Source organism: Carassius gibelio, chromosome B24, assembly GCF_023724105.1.
Source record: "Carassius gibelio isolate Cgi1373 ecotype wild population from Czech Republic chromosome B24, carGib1.2-hapl.c, whole genome shotgun sequence".
Lineage (NCBI taxonomy): Eukaryota > Metazoa > Chordata > Actinopteri > Cypriniformes > Cyprinidae > Carassius > Carassius gibelio.
In genome coordinates this window covers 4,749,041-4,772,009 of record NC_068419.1, presented here as the reverse complement: position 1 = coordinate 4,772,009, position 22,969 = coordinate 4,749,041, and the positions used below count along the sequence as shown (strand labels likewise).

Sequence of the window (22,969 nt, the reverse complement as noted above, 5' to 3'; positions counted from 1 at the left end):
CAGGAATAAATTATATTTTTAAAGTATAATCAAATAGAAAACTATTATTTTAAGTTGTAATAATATTTCACAATATTACTGTTTTTTCTGTATTTTTGATCAAATAAATGCAGGCTTGATGAGCAGAAGAAACTTCTTTCAAAAACATTAAAAATTGTAATGTTTCCAAACTTTTGGTCTGTACTGTATATATATATATATATATATATGTGTGTGTGTGTGTGTGTGTGTGTGTGTGTGTGTGTGTGTGTGTGTGTGTGTGTGTGTGTGTGTTGATTTATATGTATATTTATATATTCATAACAGAAGGAGGGTGTTTTTTTAACTAAGATTTCACAGCTCTGCTATTTTGTCAACAACAAATCAGACATTTATGAAATTAAAAAAAGTAAAAAATAAATAAATAAATAATAAAGTTATAAACTACAGGGATTACTACACTGAAAACCATTTATGTTGTATTCCTTGAAATAAAATAAATGTCAGCTGAAATAAAATAAAATAAAATCTTATTTTTAGCAAGTAACCAAAGCAGGCTATTTCACTGTTCATTTAGTTTAACCTACTAAAATAAAAGTTAACATACATGAAAATGAAATAAAATTAATTAAAAATAAATCTGTGAAAAAAACTCACAACTAAACAAAATCCTACTAACAATTACTAAAAATTAAACACATTTACTAAAACTTCAAAACAATATTAAAGCTTAAAATTATTGATAGATAAATAGATAGATAGATAGATAGATAGATAGATAGATAGATAGATAGATAGATAGATATGACACAAATATTGTTATTTTTCACACATATCTTCAATTCCATTTAAAATATTGCGCAATATGCCTTCAATACTTAAACATAAATATGACATTTTTAACAAATATAAAAAACATTTTCTCTTATCACCCTTTCCATGTTCCCAAATGCTACTTTTTAAATTTGTTATCATTTTACACGCAAGTACATCTTTAGCAGGACCATAGGGATTTTTTCTTTTTTTTTTTTCTTTTTTTTTGCGCACTCATCATCATCTGGTGTCAAGGTTTTCTTGTCTACCGAGAGATTTTCAAGCATATCTTTGATGTCAGTTAAAACAAAGTGAAACAGCAAAATAAATCAGTATCTCAGCATAATCATCTAATATTTATAATGTCACCCAGGTTTGCAGACAGGTGCTGTCCAAGGTTCTGATCAACCGCTGACAGAGATAGATGCATTGTTATGTTACACTTCCAAATAAAATACATGTTATTCTATGGAAGAACAACATTTCCTTGATGTGCATAATAAAGATACATACATATCGGTTAAATATGAATATATTTTTATCTAATATTTTAGCCTTAATATATTACTCCTAGCCAGGTAACTCTATTTATTTATACTTCCCCCGTGCTGTGCTTTTCTAATTAGAGTTGAGGCCACTAATGCAACAGCACACACAAACCCAGTTTCTAACCCGGCATCTAGAACACAGTATAACCCTAAAGAGAGACAAACCCTGCATGATGCCAGCACAAGTTACAAAAGAGCAACGGTTCAGCCAAGGGTTCTTGTTACATTTCATAAATGAGGATCTGAGCTGTCAAAGTACTTCTGGTCAAAGCAGTCTCCTCTCATTAGCATTAATGGAGTGCTGGAAGACAGGGTTTCTGTCTGAATGAGGCCATAATTTGGCTTCATCTAGCCAGCTATTAGTGTCAGTGCTCAAAAGCAAAAAGTTTCTGCTTTTTTTACTTTAAAAACGGCTCACTTGAAAACAAACCAATGATCATTAGCCATGTATACAGTAAAGTAGCTCCAAATATTGATTTGTTAAGAAATTACCACCAGTTTTTAATGTGATCACAATCACTCCGATTATGAACTGAAAGATTAAAGGGATTGAAAATTATTACAATTTCAGACAATAAATGATATTAAACAAATAGCAATACTCACAATATCTGACACTAATTTTAGATGCACTGAGAAAAACAGATAAAAGAACAGTGCAAAGATATTCTGCTGTGTGACCAAGACCTATTTATGAATTCATAAAATTATCAACAGTAATATTAAGGATTTGTGATCTTATCCACTATTGCTTCTTTGATGCCAGGAGAGTTGGAGATCCATTAGCGTAGCTCATTTCCTTGCAGTGTTCAGCTCTTGTTTTCAACAAGTCCTAAAATGAGAATAACCGTTAATATTCAATAATTCCAAGAGGTTGAAAAAAAAATATTAAATACACATCATCCTCAAACTGTAATGTGAAAATAAGCATTTTTATAATTTCAGACCAGTTTGGTTAAGAGAGACAGAAGAAATAATAAAATCAGCTAATAAAAAATAAATAAAAAGCAAATAAAATACAATAAAGTAAAATAAAATAAAATTGTACAAGTTTTTCTTTTTTTTTTTCTAAATGATGGACAGATTTTCTTTTATTGGATAGAGTTCTGATTTCCTGGAAATGACATTGCAATATTGCACAATGCAGTTTCTTTGAAAATGAAACCATTTAATCAAATGTGCCTGATTTCAGTTTCTCTTCTTTGCTTTCATAACATTATAAGAAATGAAAAGTTCACATTAAGCTAGATTCAAAGCTACGGTAAAGTATATCCATGAATTTTGTATGAGATCTTGTTGAAAAGCTCACTTTAAACTCATCAACAACATAACTGCAAATCAAGTCCAAAGTTTCACAGCAATGTTTATTTTGGAACAAATCATTCTACGTGATGTTTATGTGCATGTGGGATGAATGACCTGTGTGAGCTGTGGTTTGTGAACACAGTGAATGTAAGGCTTCGGGTCCTTCTGGATCTCTCCACCGTGGATCTTATAGCAGATCCCACAGTCAATCAGAGGCTATGAACAGAAAAAATGAGAAACATTAATCAATCACATTCATATCAACACATCTGAAGCTTAATCTGATACTTTAAAGATGAAATAACAGAATAATATAACATACTTATATGCTGTGCATTTTTACTTTGCATCATGCATTTTCATATATGTGAAGTGCATTTTAAAAATGAAATTCTGTATCAACTTACTCTGTCGTTTCTGAAAGCACATTTACTAGGACTTGCATTCACGGTTCCTTTACCGCATTTGGTGGCTTTAAGGTAGAAGCGATGGTAGAGATAACTAACACCAAACCCACCCTACAATAAATCAGGTTCATGATCAAAATACAACAGTTTTTTTGTTATTCCACAAATAATGCTTTTTTTTTCAATAAGGGCTATGATCAATCAGTTCCAATAATAATAATAACAATAAAAGTGAAAGAAAAGATTACAGATTCTGCAATATTAAATACAAAATTTGGTGATATCACATCAATGTGAGATTTACAAGCTATTTTTAAAAGGCTGGTCATTTTTGACTGGGAACCCAAATTAGGTTAATATTTTTTGATTTTTTTCAACACATTAAAAGGGTTAACAATGTAAAAAGAATTGCAGTTTGAATCACAAAACTACTTTTTTTAAGTAATAAAACCAAAGGTATGCAAAAAAAAAAAAAAAATACTTACATCAATCTCAGATTTGTCCACAGTCTTGAAAAAGAAAAAAACACTTTTGATCGTCTGATGCGAGTTAATTTCCTTCACAGCCAGTTCAACACCTTTCCTGTAGGCATCAGGAAGCTGGCTTAGATCCTCCTGTGCCTCCGTTGTGTCCAAAAATACTCCAGCGCTGACCAGGACGAGGAACAGAAACACAGCCATCTTTGTACAATCCAGAAAATCCCTCAGACGGGCTTATCTTTAAGTTAAATGGTTACGAACTGCAAAACTTCAGAGGAATGTAAACAGCGATGGATATGTTGAGTCTATATCACCAAACATGGAAGCGAGATTATAGCGGGAGAGATTGTGCAATCATGGGATGTTTTTGTTGGGTGAGTCCTCTTCCCTTTTGTCTTTGTGTTTTTGCTTTCACATAAAGAGAGAATGTGAAATCATGTGATCGGACTGCCATCCTGTGGAGAACAGACACTAAAAACTAAGGATTTGGAAGTAATTAATGGGAAAAATACTAAATTATGCAGGTCAGAATATTTAAACAATATGCTATCTAGAGTTTCATGACAAACATAACCTAAATACAAGTCAGTGACCTCTATCGGCAGGACTGGATGTGATCCAGGCCCACATGCTGACTAGTTGGGGCATGAAGCAATGAACCAAAAGGGGGAAAATTGCCTTACCACAAGAGATTTCATTAGAACTTTTATCTAATAATATTTTATTGTATTAAAGGAGTAGTTCACTCACAAGAGTTACTCACCCTCAGGGCATCCAAGATGCAGATGGGTTTGTTTTTTCATCAGAAGACATTTGGAGAAATTTAGCATTACAGTATATTGATGGTGACTATTGGATCCAGTGAATGGGTGCCATCGGAATAATGGATTTGTTTCCTACAAACATGTAACTTTTCACTTCACAAGACTTTAATTAATGGACTGTAGTCATGTGGATTATTGTGATGTGTTTATCACTGCAGAGGATCCACAAATTTCTACTCAATTTCTCCAAATCTGTTCACTTCAATTAATCTTGCATTGACAAATATCACAGAAATTCAATTACCTTTCTTTAACGTAAGATCATTGATCATTGTATATTTTTATTATTTTGAGATATTTGTTGCACCAAGAAAAAAAAAATATATAGAAAATTTTATTTTTAAGAAAGATGTTCAGAAAGTACAATATTTTTTATTAAAACACCTCATTCTGCAAGTTCTCTTTTAATGCAATACAATTAACATGAACTAAGAGAAATACATTTTTACACCATTTATAAACTTTTGTTAATGTTATAAACTATTATTTATTGTTCATTAATGATAATTCACTGTGCATGTTCGCAAATGTAGAACTAAAATTAATAAATGCTGTATTACTTATTGTTGGTTCATGTTAACTATTGTAGTCGAAACAAATGAAACCGTATTGTAAAATATTGTCTTTCAACATTATTAAAACATACAAAAAAGGTCGTTTTTTTAAGCACTCAATGCAATGCTTTATAGTCATTTGTTGTCATACATTATAGTCATACTTGTTGCTTTGAATATAATTTGAATATTTACTTATAAATGGTTTATACCTTTACATACAAGATCAGATCAATGTTTATAAGTATCCACTATAAAATGTTTCTATGTATAAACATGTAAAATAATAGGTTGGGAAAAAAAGGTAAGGTTACAGGCTCACAGAGATGCTCGTTTGTGATTATTAAAGTGTTTGAATGTAGTTGTCACTTTTGTTCTTGTGGCTCAAATAAGCATGAAGAAAGACTTGATTTGGCACAAGAAGGAAACAGTATATGACGTTTAAATTCACTGACGCTGCACTCTTCAGAGCAAAACACCAGCAGATGTCGTCTCCAGCAGCTCATGATCCGACAGCCAGCAATGTGGGGGATCCGCTGCTGTAGCCCATCTTATTACAGTGATCCATTCTCGCTTTCGTCATGGCCTTGTGTTAAAAAAAATTAAACAGTATTAGTTCATTTTAATATTAGAGCTCAAATTTTGTTAAAAGCAGGTCTGTATGAGTTGAGCTGAATGTGAGGTGTATGAGAAGGACACACCTCGGTGAGAGCAGGTTTATGCACACAGCTCACATAAGGTTTGGGATCCGTCTCAATCACTCCAGTGTAGGTCTTATAGCAGACGACACAGTCTATCAGAGGCTGGAGAAATAAAAAAGCAGTGGTTTAATTAGATTCAATTTTTTTTGCCATGGTTTCTAACATATGGTACAATAACTTGTTCTTATGGCATTGCATGCATGTTAAATGAAAGCTCACTTGTTTGTGCAATGCTCAGCCTCAAGCTGTATTCGCTTATTATAGAGGTATGTGCAGAGGTGGAGCAAAGTACTTTCCGTTACTGCGGGCGATGTAGAGTTCACTTACCCGATCATTCCTGAATGCACATGTGGTTGTATCTGCGTTCTCAGTTCCTCTTTTGCACTTGGTGGCTTTCAGGTAAAAGTTCTGATAGATGTAGACAACATCAAACCCTGCCTATTCAGAGATGATAGATATTCATCCAATAGACACAACAAACACCAGGGTTATTAACATGAATTGCAACTAAAACCATAAAATATATTTTCATTATTTCAAATAAAAGAAAAAGTATTAAATATAATATAATAAACTAAAAAGTATAACAACTATTTTATTTTGGCTAGTTGTCAAAGGAATATTTCTCCGTTTTTATTTAGTTTAAGCTGAAGTTCTAAAGTTAAGCTAAATATAAAATTGAATAAAAGCTATAGACATTTAATTAAATCAAATAAAAATAGAAAAATATACAATCTTATGTTAACAATTATAATAGTACACAAGTGATACTAAAATAACACATGGGTCTAAATGGGAAATATTGATACAAAAAAGGACCGTTTGATCAGCTATAGCAAGCAAAACTTTTTTTAATAATAAATAATTATGTATATATGTTGATTAATAAATATTTTAGAAATCCTAAAGAAAATCATTATCTTTACATAAATATTACTGATTACAATTCACAAATTTTAGACAGTATTCATATAATATATAAATATTTGGTTATTTAGGTAGAGCTGACAGATGCCTTCTGGTATTTAACACCTCACATGCTGACTTCAGCACTTCCATGGTTATGATTTATTTATTTATTTTAGAAGAAAAAATTATGTAGGCCTATTATCTTGTATTTTGCATGCTACAAATGTAATTTTACCTTTTAGAGTTTTTTACCTAAAATAAAAAGAAAAGAAAAGAAAAGAAAAGAAAATTAAATTAAAGAAAAGAAAAGAAAAGAAACTTGGTGTGATGGCACACAGAGTCCAGTCTCGGAGAAAGCAGAGAAAAGAGAAACCAGAAACAGAGAAAGGCTTACCTCAATTTGTGACTGCTTAATGGTTTTAAAGAAGAGAAAATGATGCTGGACGCTTTCGTGAGCGTTTATGTTTTGCTCCGCGAGCTCCACTCCTTTCTTGATGGAGTCTGGGAGTTTGCTGAAGGAGATTTGAGCATCGGTGGAGCTCAGTGAGACTCCGGCAGCGAGCAGCAGAGCGAACAGCAGCAGAGGCATCTTCAACCAGTCTGAGCACGAGCTCCAGCTGCAGGCGCTAAAAACAGCCTCATTCCAGGAAGTCTGGACTGTTCTTGTGTCGTTGTTGGGTAACAGTAAATACGGCTGTAGTGAGGTTAAAGGACTAGTTTGATTTTCTCTGTTGACTCAGTTTTTAGGTATGAAATTATATTAAAAAAAAATAATAATAATCTGCTTTATTGAAAATAGGCCTACTAAAACCCAGCTGCACTGCATGTTGTGCACATTCAAAAATTAAAAATTAAAATTAAACCACAACCATAATTTGAACTAAATAGGCATTCGTTCTCTTTGACAAATGCTCACTATTTTAAATAATTATAATTAATATTATCAGATTTTCACATGTTCAAAAACTAAATAAAAACGTCTAGTGCTGCTCTAGGATCAGATTGAATTCTAATTTTAATTCTAGATTCTAATTCTTCGAGAACAGCGAAGTTCATACCACAAATATATTGATAACTATATGACGATATTTTTGGAATCAACTTTAGAACTTTTTTTTCCACCTGATAAACGATACAAAATATTGACCAATCATCAACCTGATTTTAAAGACCTCGAGCATTTAAAGCGGCAGATAACAAAATGGCATAGCGCTAGCGTACATAGGCGGGAACTATATTTATAACGACTGTTATAGTTGCATTTATAGTGAAACTTTAATGCATTAACTTCAAATGAATTCTGTATTGCAGGTCTGAACACGTCTAGACAACATACAAACCCGAAAATGTAACTTGTTTAAAACAAAAATAGACAGAATAAGACTGTTAGTGAAGTAAAAGTCTACCTCAACTTTCTAACAGTACATAAGAACAATACTATTGAAACATGTATTATTTGTAAAATATTTTATTGCACTAATAAACTAAAGCATTGTATTGTATATTGTAATATGCATTTATTTATTTATTTATTCATTCATATTTAAAAGGAGTTAAGGGACTTCTAGAGAACTCTGCTTTGTTGTGTGGAAAATAGCTGTTCTTTCCCAGGGCAAACACTGAACTCTTATGCAACACATCCCCTGTTGATTTAATATATAAAATATGACCCCAACTGTGCAATGCTCTCTTTAGTTCTTGACAATCAGATAAATGTGATGCAAGAATTGATTTGGCGAAGGAAAGACATGCTAAAACATGCTGGGTTTGAGACGGTGAAGCCAGTAGATTCCAGAACATCAGATTTCAAATGACGTTTCTCGTCCAGCTGTTCTCTAGGATCCGGTGGATGCCACGGGAGTCGGGGTCAGATGGCCAAAACCAACACGGAAACAGCCAATCTCTCGCTCTCTCCTTGTTTCCTTGTGTTCAGACAATAACACAACGATTATGTTAACAGCAAGAGTCACTTCTACACACAGCTCAAGTTTTGTACATCTTGAAATCTTTCACCCAGAAATTAATTTAGTTGAAAATGTACTCTCGCTTAGGCAATCCAATATGTGGATGAGTTCAGTGTTTGTTTATTCATCAGAACAGATTTGGAGAAATTTAGCATTAAATCACTTGCTCACCAATGGATGATTTGCAGTGAATGGGTGCCGTCAGAATGAGAGCCTAAACAGCTGATAAAAACATCACTATAATTTACAAGTAATTCATACTACTCCATCAACTAACATCTTTTGAAGTGAAAAGCTGGTGTTTAAATGGGTTTTTAAATTCTAATATGAGACATGCGGACTACTTGTGGATTATTGTGATGTTTTTATCAGCTGTTTGGGCTCTCATACTGACGGCACCCATTCACTGAAGAGGATCCATTGTTGAATAAATTAAGTAATGTTACATTTCTCCAAATCAGTTCTGATGATGAAAGAAACTCATCTAAATATTGAATGGCCTGAGGCAAGCACATTTTCAGCATTTTTTTTAGTTTTGGATGAGCTATTCTTTTAAATATACTGAGCAAAATTTGACATCATAATGGGAATTATAATAAGATCAAGTGTTTTCCCAGGTAAGGCAATGAGAATCCATCATCAAAATGAAGAATATAAAGAGAGAATACCTTTGAAAGCAATCGTCGATGCATACAGTTTAAATAAGGTTTAGGCTTCTCATTAATTTCTCCTGCAGAGATTTTGTAGCAGATCACACAGTCAACAAGAGGCTGGAGGAATACACAAAAAACTGAGCCAGTAAGTATAAAGAAATTATTCCACATTTAATTTTTTAGCATTGTGGTGTTGCCACTTTATACTGTAGATCTTAATATTTCCAACAATATAATGCACATTAAGTAAATTGTCTGTATTAAACCTAGTAATACTTTGCATGATCAATAGCAAAAATATTTTATTTTTTGGCCAGTAATCTCCGAATTTCAGCTATTTACTTATCATACAGATACAGTTGAAAAGTTTGGGGTCAGTAATATATATATTTTATTCAGCAAAGACGCATTAAACTGACTGTAAAGACACTCAACAGATTTCAAATAAATGCTGTTCTTTTAAACTTTCTATTCAAAGATTCCCGAAAAGCACAAATGTATCATGGCTTCCACAAAAATATTAGGCAGCACAACTGTTTTCAGCATTTTTTACAATAAGAATTTTTCTTGAGCAGCAAAATAGAATGATTTCTGAAGGATCACATGACACTGAAAACTGGAGGAATGATGCTGAAAATTCAGCTTTTTGCATCACAGGAATAAAATACTTTATTAAATACATAACTATTATTTTAAATGATAATATTAGTTCACAGTATTACCATTTTTACTGTATTTTGGACCTAACAAATGCAGCCTTGGTGGAGATAAGAGACTTCAAAAGTCTTATTGACCACAAACTTTTAATAGTAGTGTATTTTAACTGTACTATAATTTGCAAATTCAACATGTAACATAAATACATGCTGTCCACCCACTTAATACATGTTTGGAAAATGACTTATTTGAACGAATGAAAACAGCTAATATTCATATTCTAACTTTCTTTGGTTCTTTAAAACTCATATTTGCTTTAAAATCACATATGAATCACACTTACCCGATCATTCCTGAATGCACATGTGGTTGCATCTGCGTTCTCAGTTCCTCTTTTGCACTCGGTGGCTTTCAGATAAAAGTTATGGTAGATGTATTTGACATCCAATCCTGCCTATAGAGACGATACAAATTCATCTAAATGTATAGACCTGGTCCATTCAACTCACTTCTGTCCTCTTAGTTGTTGGGTCTCAGGAGATTTCCATGTTTGATTTCTGACCTAAAACTGACTTGTCAGCAGGAATCTTTGGAATTTCTGACCTGCTCTACCCAACAAAAACCTACATGTGATTGAGTTAGAAAAACAACCATATCTTCTGCCATGGAATGTTGTTTAGCACCACAAAAAATAAAAACGTATTGCAGATCACTTAAAATATATTTAGGTATATCTGTCATTTTATGATTTTGATTATTTAAATTCTACTTTAGATATACTGATAATAGATCGATATCAGAAAAGAGAATGAAATTAGAATTAGAAGGATGAGTTTACCTCAATTTCTGCCTGATGAATAGATTTAAAGAAGAGATAATGGTTCCTGATGCTGCGATGGTTATTTAACTCGTGTGAAGACAGCTCCACTCCTCTCTTGTAGATATCTGGGAGTTTGTTGAAGGACTCTTGTGCTCGACCGAATGAGACTCCAGCCGAGAGTAGCACGATCCACAGCAGCACAGCCATCTTTAACCCGTCTGAACTTAACAACAACTGCAAATGTCTGCTTACCCCAAAACCAGGTTAAACATTCTCCAAAACAGTCTTTGTTCATGTGGATCCCTGGCATGATGTGTACAAATCAGGGACTAAATGAGAACACTGCCACAAGCAGAAATAAAGTCATTTATTGTCTGGAAATTCAGCTGTAGTTATAACGTTTGCTTTCGTTTTAGCTTTTTTTTTTTTTTTTTTTTTTTATAAATACAATTTAAAATATCTGTTTTCTATTTACAAATATTTTCAGCATCTTTACTCCAGTCTTCAGTGTCACGATTTTTAAAAAACATTTTAATATGCCGATTTGTTGCTTAAGAAGCATTTCTTATTATCAATGTTGCAAACAGATTTGTGTAGAAACAGCAATACATTTTGAATAGAACGTTAAAGTTCTACAAATCTTAATGCCTTTGTGGTCACTGTTTTACAATTTAATGATTTTTATTAAAGTTAACTTTGCTACACCGTCTCAGTAGAAAATAAATATTAAATAAAATAAAAAAAGATGAATATCCAATTTAAATAGAAAAATCAACTTTATTTGTAATATTTGGAATTTGCTGTAAATGTTGCATTATGTACAGAGGAACATTTAATAATCAAATATCCAATTACCAAGCAAGAACAATATGCATAAAAATGCACACAGATGGAAAATGACCCTCACTTCCCTTTGCCAAACACTAGGTCTTACTTTTGTTAACTAATATCTGCAAACGTTAAAATGACCACAGTGTTTCAGCATTAACCTTCAGTCTTAAAGCATCCATTAATACCATCTACAAACAAGTGCTGCTGATCATCCACACTGTACCAACACAGAACGCAAGCATATGCCTGCCTGCATTCACACACAACCACAAACGATCAGGTTTCCCAGAGTTCTCTGCTTCTAAATGTGTCTATACGTGTCATGCAAACCTGGAACCAGTCGCTGAACACGGGCTGAGGGAATGTCAAAGATAAACAACAGTGACAAAGTACAATGTGCTGCTGGTCCTGATGTACTAAACGACAACACAGACGCATTTTATAAAAATATTCTTGATCCAGTCGCATTGTACACTCAAATAATGACATTACATTTCTAACATGTTTCTAGTTGAAAAATAACATCTACATGATTTCTTTCGGAGTTCACTCTTCATGTGTCATTAGTTAGCACGTACATGATCTAAAGCAATATAAAACTAAAATCATATCCTCCTATATTTAAAAGATCCTAACACATCTGATTCTGGAATCATAATCTGGAATGTAAATAAGAAGTAAAGCGCTTGTTTTGTAGTTTAAAGCACAATGGTGTGAAAACCTCCAGAGATTAAAAATGATAATAAAAAAACATTTCCAAAAAAAATGTGAAATGCTACTAAAACAACAAACATAACACATGCCTAGCTAAATGATCTTAACCAAATAAAGTTGCTATTTTTATTCCTAATGGTTTGTGTGCACAAAATATCCCAAGTGAAAGTGTACTGAATTGAATTTTATTAGTGCAGATTTCCCGTCTAACTGACTGTAGGGATCTAAAAATATAAAGTGGGATATTATGAACTTACATAAATACAGTTCCCATGAAACAAATAAATAATTAGTAAGTTGCTAAGAACTGGTGCTGAAAAAAAAAAGAAAAAAAAAAAAAAAGAACAGGCTTTTAGTGTTAATTCAACATTAAATGTGGAAAGACTTTAGAAATGTGTTAGAAAATACCAGTTTATCAGGTCAATATATTTAGTTCAACTATGATGAACTACAATTTTGGGATCATCTGTGGGGAAGCACACTTTTTCCTTTTCTTAAAATGGGTTTTAAGACTCCAAACTAGTTCACTAGTGCATCTATCCGAGCTAAAACATCTTAAAATCCCTCAAGACCATTTACTACCAAATACATCCTCAAAAACAAAAGTTCATGTGTCATTTGCTTGTAACAGTCAATATAAAATATACAGCAACTGCACATCTAGAGTTATTATGAGAGTTTAGGCTTTCATGTGACTTTCATGCATTATAAAAGAGAAAACACCTGTTTAGACATTTAGAATTTAGAAAAAGTCATGATCGGATGGCAACAAAGATATAAAAATACTGTTGATTGTGTATATTAATCCATGCTGGGCCATAAATCAGAAAATAAGCCAGTAAAACTATTAAAAGCACAGACGTACATACAATTTAAGATGAAATGGACCTTGGCAATTTTCCTTGATCGTGAATGTTCACTAAAAACTTCATATAATATTGCCTGGGCCCTGAATGGTGCTAGGAACGTCCAGTTAACCCCATAAGGTACATTCATTTTCCTCATAGGCGACAAAATATGCTTGTTTAAGGCTAAACGGTGTGATAGCAGCTCTCTAATACAAATGAAATGAGTCTCTGGAAATGCCGGGTGAACACTATTCTCCCCTCTCCAGCATGTTGAGACTTGTGCGATTTGGTTTATCAAAGTTTTTAAAGCAACTGTCCTATTGGCCAATAGCGTGACTGACAGGAAGACTGCGACAGCTGCGGTCGTGGCTCAGACTGGCATGTGCATCTCTGTGTATTCGTCTTGTCCCTCTTTCTCGTCAAAAGTGGGCTCTGCATTATCAGCGTCCAACTGAGACACAAAAGAGATAGAAAAGCCATACAAACAGCATTAGTAAACGTGATTTTGAAAAAATCACCTACTTTCTTAATGCACTATGGAAGCCCATTTCCACCACAGAATAAAAGTAAAAATAAAAGAGTAATTGCAACACTTTTTTTTCTCTCTCAGAATTGCATTGTAGAAACTCGGAATTCAGTTTTTTCTTTCATAATTGCGTTCTATAGATGCATTATTCAGATACTTTAACTATTTCTTAGAATTGCCCGTTTACATATCACAGTTGAGTTTTTTTCCTCAGAATTGCGTGATATAAACTCACAATTGCAAGAATTTACCTTTTTTTTTATCAGTGGTGAATGTGGGTGAAGAATTGCGCTCTCTCTTTTAAGGGAGTGTCAATTCATTTTTAAATAAAATTTACATGAAACGGAATGAAAATTAAATAAATTGAAAAATTTTAATTTTGGAATTAAAATGGGCTATTAAGTTTTAAAATTAAAGTTTCATATATATTTTAAAAGACATTATATATTTACTAAATAAATCTAATTTAATTTTGGAAGTTATTAATTTTTTTTACTGTTGGGGTCAGTTAGATATTTAAAAATGTTTTTGAAAGATGCATCTTATCCTCACCAAGACGGAATTTTTTTGACAGTAAAAACTGGAATTTTGTGAAACACTACTTTAAAATAGCTGTTATCTACTATATTTTAAAATGTTATTTATTCATGTGATTCTGTGATTGCTCCAGTGTCACATCATCCTTCAGAAATTATACTAATATGCTGATTTGCTACAAGAAACATTTCTTATTATTATCAATGTTACATGTACAATTTTTGGATACCTTGGATACAAATTCAGGACACTTTGATGAATATAAAGTTCAAAAGAACAGCAGTTATTTGAGCTATAAATGTAATATTTTGTAACATTATATATGTTTTACTGTCTTTAAAATAAAAGTATTAATAATAATTCTTCTACAAAAAATGAAAAAATGTGTGCATGCAAAGATCCTTACACACTGCATCTCACGATTGCTGAAGATGCGTGGCAGAAGAAACATCTTGACAGGGACGGTCATGATGAGAACAAACGGGAAAGCCAGCGATGCCACAGTAGACATGACCGCCCAGAGGACAGCCAGACAGACCACCTGTATCGCAGTGTACAGATGCATCCGCAGGGTCCGCACCTGAGGATCCAGTCACAGAAATTCAGTCAAGACACAAACCGTTCTACCTTCCATATCGTTGAATTCTGTGAAGTATCTGATACCATTACTGGAGCACGTTACTGACACAGATCCAAAATCTCTTTGTTAATGAACAGAAAACAGACCTTGCGCACGTAGGTGTGATCGGGGTGGTATTTAGGGGGCATCAGCAGCAGCAGGATCCGTTCTGTCATCTGGATTCCATTCAGTGACATCACACCCATGTACAGGAAGATGCCAAACAGCACCGCGATAGGGATTTGACGGAGCAGATCACCGATTACTATTGAGAGACCTACAGACAACAAAATTAGCAATTTCTCAGACTTTTTCTTCATTTAATACATATAGCAATGCATACAATAGTCATGTTGCACTGATTTAATCTGCATGTATTAAAACACTATGAAATAAACCACAAGATGTTATGCATCATAGTGATTTTACCAAGAGTAAAGGGTGTTTTTATCCACCTAAACTGTTAAAGATGACTGTAATGGTTGGCATTTGACTGCTTGTCTTTTGAAAACACTTGCAACAGCAATATGATAAAATTCATAAACGTCCAATAAATAATAAAACTATCATACATCTTTATTCGCTTAATTTTATTCTTTTATTTGTATTTTTGCACTGCTAATTCCAAAAATAGTATCTGATGCCAAACTTGCATCTTAGGCACTTTTTCCGACAATTATACTTCAGTACTTAATAATAATGAAATTTTTTTTTTTATTATTATAAGCGGTTTGTATTGATCAGGATGCATTAAAAAGCATAACAGTAATTGTTGGAAACTTACCTACAAGTATTGCCACCAGTAACCCGGTCACCCTCTGCTCCTTGACCTCCTGGATTCGAGGTTTGTCTCCTGGAGCGACTGCTTTGCTCATTACAGTGAGGGCGTTAGCATGGGTTACAGAGCGAACAGTGGCCGCGGCCATCCACGGCAAACCGAAGAGTGCGCTAGTGCCACCGAGAGTCACGATGATCAACAGATCCAGATGGAAACCAGAACCCTTGACCAGCATTCGCTCTTTCTTACTGACTATCAACCTTGAAGGAGAGAGAGCATTTCTAATACAAGCCATGATTTTGTGTGTTCCAGAAACATTTTGTATATGTATATGAGTTACATTACTATGGAAGCCCGTTTCCGCCACTAAATAAAAAATAAGACTTTTTTCTCACAATTTGGACTTTTATTACTCGCAATTTTGACTTTATAACTCAATTCCGAGATTTATAAAGATTATCTCAAAATGTTGACCTTTTTTTATTTTTCAGAATTGCGAGTTTATAACTTGACTCTCCGAGTTATAAAGTCAGAATTGTGTGATGTAAACTCGCAATTCTGACTTCTTTTTTTTTTTTCTGAATTGCAAGATATGAACTCGCATTTTATGTTAAAAAAAGAAAGCCAGAATTGTGATATATAAGCTCACAATTGTGAGTAATAAATAATTTGCAATTTTGACTCTAATAGCTATTGCTGTAGATAAAAAGTCACAGTTACCTGGTTTTATTTTTTATTCAGTGTGTAGTAATAAACACATAAAACCTACTTTCCCCAAAATATCACATATCATGAAAAACAAAAAGACGAAAGATGGCAATGGACTCACGTTGTGATTTGTGTCTCCATAAAGATGAGGATGAAGACAAGCAGAGCCGGAAGGATGCTAGCAAACATCATCCAGATGGGAAACTGACCATCAGAGCCCAGAGGATTGACGATCCAACCTCGCTTATCAGGACTAGTCACTGAAAAACCTCGGGGGACACTCAGTTTCTGTATGGTTTGGCAATAAAATAAAAAAGACATACGTGAATAAAATGAGAACGAAGTAATAATGAAGTAAATCAAAAATATATACACAAAATTAATCAACTATAAAGGTGAAGCTTTAAAAATATGGACAATAACAAAAAAATAATAAAAGAAAATAATTTAAAAAGTCAATCGAAAATAAAAACGAAGAAAATTTGCGTGTAAAATTGAAAAGAATAAAATAATACTAATGAATCTTTTAAACAAACTAGCCAATTTTAGATATCCATAGCACAAATAGAGCAGGTTCATGCATTAAATTTGAATATTTAGGGTACTTAACATGAAATATAAATTATATTAACACTATAATTTGCTTTACTCGGTTTTAACTTAAATCATCTGCAAATTTAAAAACTATCCAATCTCACCTGTGAGTATGTGTCTCGAATGCTGTAGTCTACCAGAACCATGATGAGAATGGCTATAGGAACTCCGAAATCTCCAATAATTCTTCTTAGCTGTAAAATAAATCAATAAATAAAACAGAGGATTAAATACAACTACATTTTTCTTTATGTTGTCCTAATCACTCAACATTGGGTGTCTTGACCAGAAAGCGTCTCACCCTGCCAGGAAAGAAGGCACTGTTTTTGAACTTGCGCAGGTAGAAGGCGATGAAGAAGGTCCCAGACATGAGCACCAAGGAAAGCAGAGCAGTATTAGGTTCACCAACCACCTTCACCGTCTCCGGTGTACTGCTGTTTGATGTTAATAGACTTAAGGTAACATCTTCCCAGCTCGAGTTGTGTGTGGAGTTGTTTATATCAGAAACCGCAGCAGAGCAGCGTCTCAGAGGATGTTCCTGGAATATCTGTGGGAAACATCAGCAGTCAAGAAGACACAAGACACAAAACCAGTCAGAAGAGTCAATTTCTCAAAATTGAGATTTATACATCATCTGAAAGCTGAATAAATATGATTTCCCTCTGATGTATGGTTTAATAGGATAGTACAATATTCGGCCGAGATACAACTATTTAAAAACCTGGAATCTGAGAGAGCTAAAATATCTAAATACTGAAAAAAATCACTTTTAAAGTTGTCCAAATGAAGTTCTTAGTAATGCATAGTAGTAGTAATCAAAAATTAGGTTTTTAAATAGTTAACGTTAGGAAATTTGCAAAATATCTTCATGGAACATGACCTTTATTTAATATCCTAATGATTTTTGGCATTAAAGGAAAATCAATAATTCTGACCCATACAGTGTTTCTTTTTTTGGTTGTTGCTAAAAATATATCCCAGCAACCAAAGACTGGTTTTGTGGTCCAGGGACACCTATATGATGACAAACACAATCAAAAGATGATCCAAACTACCTTGATCAGCTTTGAGAAGGTCTCATAGATGAAAATGAGAGAGATGAGGATGGAGAAGATCTCCTGGGTGAAACGCGAGACAAATCGGACCAGGAAGCTGCCCTCAAAGGCCACCATCATCACCACGATGATGATGAGCCAAAAACCGATCCAAACCCGACCTGTCAGGTACTCCATATTATTTTCCTTACAGAACTGGAGAAGATAAAGACAGAGGAGATATTTTATATATACTGTAATGTCACATTGTATCATATTAAAGCATTTTTATAAAATCCAGAACTAAGAAAAACAAAAACATTCTGTTTATATAATTCTATAAAAGATTCTTTAAATGTACTTGTGACACAAAAGTTTTTCTGGGTCCAACTTACGAAACAAGTCCTTCAAATTTTGCCCTGATAAAAAAATCGTCATCTCTTGACATAAAAAATTGGGCAGCCCCAAAACATATGACTTGGCATCTGACATTTTGGTGCTTCTTCACCCTTAGATAGATGCCACTGTGTAATTTTTTTATGGCATAGGAAAACTGAATAAAAAAACCCTTTCTTTTTTTTTTTGGGTGATCTTGACTTTTGACAGCATATTTATGGAATGTATGATGTTTATGGTAAGGAATCTGGTTTAAGGATGAGTACTTTAAACTCACAGAGAAGAAGGCTTCTTCAAACACCAGGATTGGTCCAGAGAAGCCCACCACCAGAAGCGGCTGAGCCCCGAGCAGACAGAACAACACACCCTGAACACAAGTGGCCACAATCAGCTCCGACACGCCAATGAGCCCTTCGGTCTTCTCACCTGCACACACAACACTCAATTATTGAACAGAGAGGTCAGACACATTCGCTATCTGGAATTCAAGCAAAAATAATCCATAATACTTATCAGGATCAGAGTCATTGATTGTGTGTATCATGATAATCTTTTGTTATATAACAGACGTTTAAAGTCATTTAAGTCAGTTCTGGAAGCAGTTTACTAATTAAATTGAGAAGATCTGAAGAGATATCCACTGCCTAGCCAAAAAAAAAAAAGTTTCATTAGACAATCTTTAGCTTTGATTACAGTGAACACTTGCTGGGGTATATTTGTAGCAAAAGACAGAAATACATTGCATGGGTCAAAATATAGATTTTTCTTTCATGCTAAAAATTATTAGGATATTAAGTAAAGATCACGTTCCACATGAAGATATTTTGTAAATTCCCTACCATAAATATATCAAAACTTTATTTTTGACTAGGAATCCAAATCGCTAAGAACTTCATTTGGACAACTTTAAAGGTGATTTTCTCAGTATTTAGATTTTTTTTGCACCCTCAGATTCCAGATTTCAAATAGTTGCATCTCGGCAAAATATTGTCCAATTCTAACAAACCATACGTCAATGGAACGCTTAATTCTTCAGCTTTCAAATAAATTAATTAATATCTTATAAAAATTTATTATAAATCTCAATTTCGAAAACTTGACCTTTTTGACTGGTTTTGAAGTCCAGGTCACATATATTTTCCTTTACAATAATTTCAATTTAACAACGCTGTGATTGATCACATGTATTTAAAATTATTTTATTGCATTTAAAATTTGGTACTGTCGATAAAAGTACAGACGAAGCTGTAGTGTAACTGACCTAGAAGGCCTCCAAATGTGATGGTGGGAGAAAGAGCAGCGAAATAAATAAAGATGACAGCTGCCATGCACTGGGGGTTCAGTGCATCCTTGAAGTCACTGATGTACTTTGGGTAACGGCGCTGGGCGTCACGAATCAGCCCACCAAACAGACGGCCTGTGCGTTGTAAAGGGTCGTCTTCTTGTTTCAAGGGTGTAAGCAAGGCCTCTGATTTACACAAAGAGAAATAATATGGGGTATTATGAATATAACAGGTTGCTGGGGTAATAAACATGGAAGTTGGAAAGAAACATGGAAGGAAAAAGCTAGCGAAAATTACTAAGGAAAAGCAAAATAAAGAAAATAATAAACCCACACAAAAACAAATGTCTACATAAAATGACAAAAACTACACCAAAGCACAAAAAAAACCTTAAAAAGGTAAAAAATAAACACTAATAAATAAAAAGACGGAAAAAAACAAGGAAGATAAAAACAAAAATGTTCAAAACAAAATATAAAATGAAAGAAAAAACTGAAAACAACAAACAAAAAGACAAAAAAAAAACAATAATAACAAAATACAAACAAAAATAGCACAAAAAGCAATAAAGAAAACAAAAAACTCCACACACATAAACACAAAATAACAAAAACCACAAAGCAATAAAACAAAAGCAAAATAAAAGCAGAACTGGATCTAAAGCTACATAGGTTAATGCATACCTTTCTCTTCAAGGCTCTTGGGTTCTTTGGACAATAAGGCCACCTCTTGCTCCTCTCTCTTGCGAAGCATCTCTCTTTGGAAGTGAGCCACGGACCGCAGAAGATCTTCACCTCCTAGTTCTGATGGAGGGAGAACAATACTGCAGTCCAGGAAGCCATTGATGGCATTGAGCAGGTCCTGCCGATCATCTGCCAGGTACGCAGCTTCATGAAATTGCTGGAGAGATATGCGATCGAGTTAACACTGGAATTTTTGAAACAATTCATCCTTTTTGATTTTGTGCAGTGATGACCGTCTTTCTCACCTTGTCGGACATGAGTGTGGAAATGGAGCGTCCGATCTGGTGGTAGTCCATGCTGGTGCTGGGAGGACCAAGCAGCACAAAGAGAAACCGAACAGGAACCGATACCTCCAACACCGAGTCCAGTTCAACAGCTTCCTGAAGTCGAACAAATGCCATGGTGGGCTGCTCCAGGAAGTCAACACTGCCTGAAAAGACAGCAATGCATTTCATTTCCTGTTGTTCTTTTACATAATTTGTAAGCTCTGTAATAGTCATTTTAGTTCCTGATGCATCTGGTTGATATAGAATCAAATCAGTAGTAATTAATGAATTATTTATTATTATTAATTATTTAGGAGTCTTAAAGGGGTTTTATTTGAGACTTTTAGGGCTGTTCCAGATTGATACGAATCCAACAAGATTCCTATAGCATTTAGAATCAGACTATAAATGCTCACCAACGAGTACCACAGTGGCTTCAGCATTTTCTGGAATTTTCTCCAGAAGCTTAAGTTCATGTTTGGATTTGGATTTGTGCATTCCTATGGATGGAGCAGAATCTTTCTGCAAAAAATGAAAAAACAACAACAATCAGGATAAAAACCTGAAGATTTTGAAGATACATTCTACATTTAATGTCACAAAAACACATTCAACCAATATACAAGCAGCAAAAAATATTGTTGGTGAATAAAAAAAAACATTTTACTCCTAAATACACAAAAAAGGATTTAAAATAATAATAGTAATAATAATAATAAACAAAATATTAACAAACAATTTAATATATTTAAAACCAGCGAAACTCCATGTTGTATACTTATTATTCTACTTTACAAATTATAAAATGCATTGTTTTCTTTTGATGTTGATTTTATTTTTATTCCTTTTTTTTACGAATAGTTTAATAAAAAAATAAACAAAAAATAACATTTACATGAAACACCACCAGTCACAAGTTTGCAATAATTAATGCCTCTTCTCACCAAGCCTACATCTATTTGAACATTCACGAGTTCACATCTACGTATATTAATACCGTAAGTTTATGCGTATTTGGCGTGCTGTCCGGGTGGAGGGCTCCGAGCTCGGGAAGTGGCCCGAACCCAGAGTACTCCCCCCGGTTGTGGTAAGAGTAGATGGATCTATAAGTGAGGAGAAATGGGGTGGAGGAGGGATGCTGAAAACGGTCAATGAACAGAGATAGGTTCTGCTGTCATTTATACCTTGTCATGAGTTGATTACTGATTGGTCTCCACTTGTGTTAATCAGGTTAATGAACTGCGACTGTTCCTCCCGAACTTTGTTATAAAACAGCATATAAAAAGTAATATTGCAAAACATCATAAACAAATTCAAAATAACTTTTCTCTTTTTATAATACTAAAGATAATAAGGTTTCACAATATTACTGTTTTTTATTTATTTATCATTATGTAAGTTCAGCCTTGGCGAGCATAAGAGGATTAAAAAACATTTAAAAATAATTATTCCAAATATCTGGTAGTGTATATTATACATATTTTTGTAAAAGACAAAGTAAACAAATATAATATTATATATATTATATGCATTTGCCTTTCTCATTTAAAACAAAAGCCAGTTTATACACTTCCAACCAATTACCTCGTTCTTCTCTATGTCAATGTGAAATGAACTGTCTTGACTGTTCCTTGTGGACCCCATGAGTGGCTCTGTGACGGAGGGCTCGGGGACAGGGGACAGGTGGTTACTACTGCTCTGGTGATTGTTGATCATGGAGCCCAAGCTGGCCGCCGAGATGTTTCTGGGGAAGGGGGAGCTGTGCTCTCTCATATCGCTCGGGTGACTAAGGGAGGGAGAGCAAGGGAGCCAGCGCGTAAGAGACACTAAGAGAGACTGCAATGGTTCATGTATGGATCTACATACGGACAGATGGCGGTATGGTGAATAGTGCAGAATAAAAACCAAGATTATATGAGAATAAACAGATGCGAACTGATTTCTTAGATATTGCTCACTGCATAAAAATGAGTTCTACCTGTGCTTGAGGAGAAGAGCACGCAGCACATTGGCTCTGTCCTCAGCTTTGATCTGGTCTGAGATGATCATCTGCTCCACCACCTGATGGGCAACACCAGGAAGAGTCTTCTGGTCCAAATCCAGAAGCACAGCTCCTAATGAGAGAAACCAAACATGAGGCCATCTAATCTTCATTATCACTGATACAATCAATATAATAACAATATGGGTTTTTGTAGTTAACTATTCAAGTTAACTAAATCGAAAACAAGTATATTTCTATACTTGAAATAAGCGTCAACAAAATATAAGCAGCTTTTCTAATTTTCATTTAGTTTACCTGATATATTAAAATAACTAAAACTAATTTGAAAGCAAAAAATTAAAGCTTCAAATTGAAATATAAAATACAGAAAAATTAAATCTGCCTTTTTTTAATCTGCATACAGTAAATGTTACTGATATAAGTTTGTCCACCACGATCTTGGTGTTGATAAATAATATGCATGTTTTAATTTTA

General features: G+C 33.8%; 1 protein-coding gene and 1 long non-coding RNA gene across 5 annotated transcripts in view; one reads left to right on the top strand and one right to left on the bottom strand.

Moving 5' to 3' along the window:
- Window positions 1-3,762: 3,762 nt before the first annotated feature.
- On the top strand, window positions 3,763-20,598 carry LOC128013462 (uncharacterized). Its single transcript, XR_008183315.1, has 3 exons — window positions 3,763-3,905; window positions 16,320-20,360; window positions 20,451-20,598. It is a non-coding gene; the product is annotated as an uncharacterized LOC128013462 (long non-coding RNA).
- The window catches only part of LOC128013461 (anion exchange protein 2), a 39,789-nt gene continuing 28,190 nt past the window's right edge, over window positions 11,371-22,969 (bottom strand). For all 4 annotated transcript variants that reach the window (XM_052596468.1, XM_052596467.1, XM_052596469.1 and 1 more), the window contains 15 exons: window positions 22,469-22,604; window positions 22,075-22,276; window positions 20,907-21,012; window positions 20,470-20,654; window positions 20,165-20,381; window positions 19,460-19,666; window positions 18,476-18,624; window positions 17,824-18,018; window positions 17,070-17,315; window positions 16,873-16,962; window positions 16,296-16,462; window positions 15,473-15,726; window positions 14,796-14,965; window positions 14,476-14,649; window positions 11,371-13,457 (listed from right to left, as the gene is read on the bottom strand). In XM_052596468.1, the coding sequence (XP_052452428.1) occupies window positions 13,377-13,457; window positions 14,476-14,649; window positions 14,796-14,965; window positions 15,473-15,726; window positions 16,296-16,462; window positions 16,873-16,962; window positions 17,070-17,315; window positions 17,824-18,018; window positions 18,476-18,624; window positions 19,460-19,666; window positions 20,165-20,381; window positions 20,470-20,654; window positions 20,907-21,012; window positions 22,075-22,276; window positions 22,469-22,604 (2,579 nt within the window). In that variant the 3' untranslated portion in view covers window positions 11,371-13,376. The remainder of the gene's footprint in view (window positions 13,458-14,475; window positions 14,650-14,795; window positions 14,966-15,472; window positions 15,727-16,295; window positions 16,463-16,872; window positions 16,963-17,069; window positions 17,316-17,823; window positions 18,019-18,475; window positions 18,625-19,459; window positions 19,667-20,164; window positions 20,382-20,469; window positions 20,655-20,906; window positions 21,013-22,074; window positions 22,277-22,468; window positions 22,605-22,969) is intronic.